The sequence below is a fragment of the Morus notabilis genome, unplaced genomic scaffold (genome assembly GCF_000414095.1).
Source record: "Morus notabilis unplaced genomic scaffold, ASM41409v2 Scaffold1334, whole genome shotgun sequence".
Classification (NCBI taxonomy): domain Eukaryota; kingdom Viridiplantae; phylum Streptophyta; class Magnoliopsida; order Rosales; family Moraceae; genus Morus; species Morus notabilis.
Window position 1 is genome coordinate 15,957 of NW_010364736.1, and position 1,002 is coordinate 16,958.

The 1,002-nt window shown below is 46.0% G+C and overlaps 1 protein-coding gene across 1 annotated transcript in view; it reads right to left on the reverse strand.

Annotated features, from left to right (window-relative positions):
* The window catches only part of LOC112093271 (uncharacterized protein DDB_G0271670-like), a gene marked incomplete at its 3' end in the record, with an annotated part of 5,922 nt that extends 5,499 nt beyond the window's left edge, over positions 1–423 (reverse strand). Inside the window, exon 1 of the mRNA XM_024171394.1 lies at positions 278–423. Within this exon, the coding sequence (XP_024027162.1) occupies positions 278–423 (146 nt within the window). The remainder of the gene's footprint in view (positions 1–277) is intronic.
* Positions 424–1,002: the final 579 nt, after the last annotated feature.

The window sequence follows — 1,002 nt, forward strand, 5'->3', positions numbered from 1 at the left end:
GATGAAAGAATTAAGAACGCAACTTGAGGAGTTGGCAGAAAATGGATATATCCGGAATAGTACTTCCCCTTGGGGTGCACCGGTGCTATTTGTGAAGAAGCACGACGGATCTCTTCAGTTGTGCATTGACTACCGTCAATTGAACAGGGTGACTGTGAAGAATAAGTACCCACTACCGAGGATCGATGAATTGTTCGATCAGTTGGGTGGATCACAGTTCTACTCTAAGATTGATTTGAGATCTGGGTACCATCAGCTGAAAATCAAGGAGGAAGACATTCCGAAGACTGCTTTCAGAACTCGGTACGGGCACTTCGAGTTTCTGGTAATGCCGTTTGGATTGACGAATGCCCCGGCTGCCTTCATGGATCTAATGAACCGTGTTTTCCGGCCGTACTTGGATCGGTTCGTGATCGTCTTCATTGACGACATACTGGTTTACTCGAAGACTTGGGAAGAACATGCGCAACATTTAAGAATTGTTCTTCAGACTCTTCGAGAACACCAGTTGTATGCTAAGAAGGAGAAGTGTGACTTCTGGCTGACAGAAGTAAAGTTCCTTGGGCATGTGATTTCTGGACAAGGAATTTCTGTCGATCCTTCTAAGATCGAGACTGTGCTACAGTGGGAAATGTCGAAGAATGTAGCGGAGATTCATAATTTTCTCGGACTGGCAGGCTATTACCGGCGTTTTGTGAAGGACTTCTCGAGCATCACTACACCAATGACTCAGTTGATGAGGAAAGAGGTCAGATTCGAATGGAACGCCGAATGTGAAAGTGCTTTTCAGGAATTGAATGTCAGACTAACAAGTGCACCCATCTTGACTATTCCTGACAGTGAAGGGCTGTATGAGGTATATACTGACGCCTCGGGGAGTGGGCTGGGCTGTGTGTTGATGCAAGGTGGACGCATTGTAGCTTACGTATCCCGACAACTAAAGCCACATGAACAGAATTACCCCACTCATGATTTGGAGCTGGCAGCAGTGATATTTGCTCT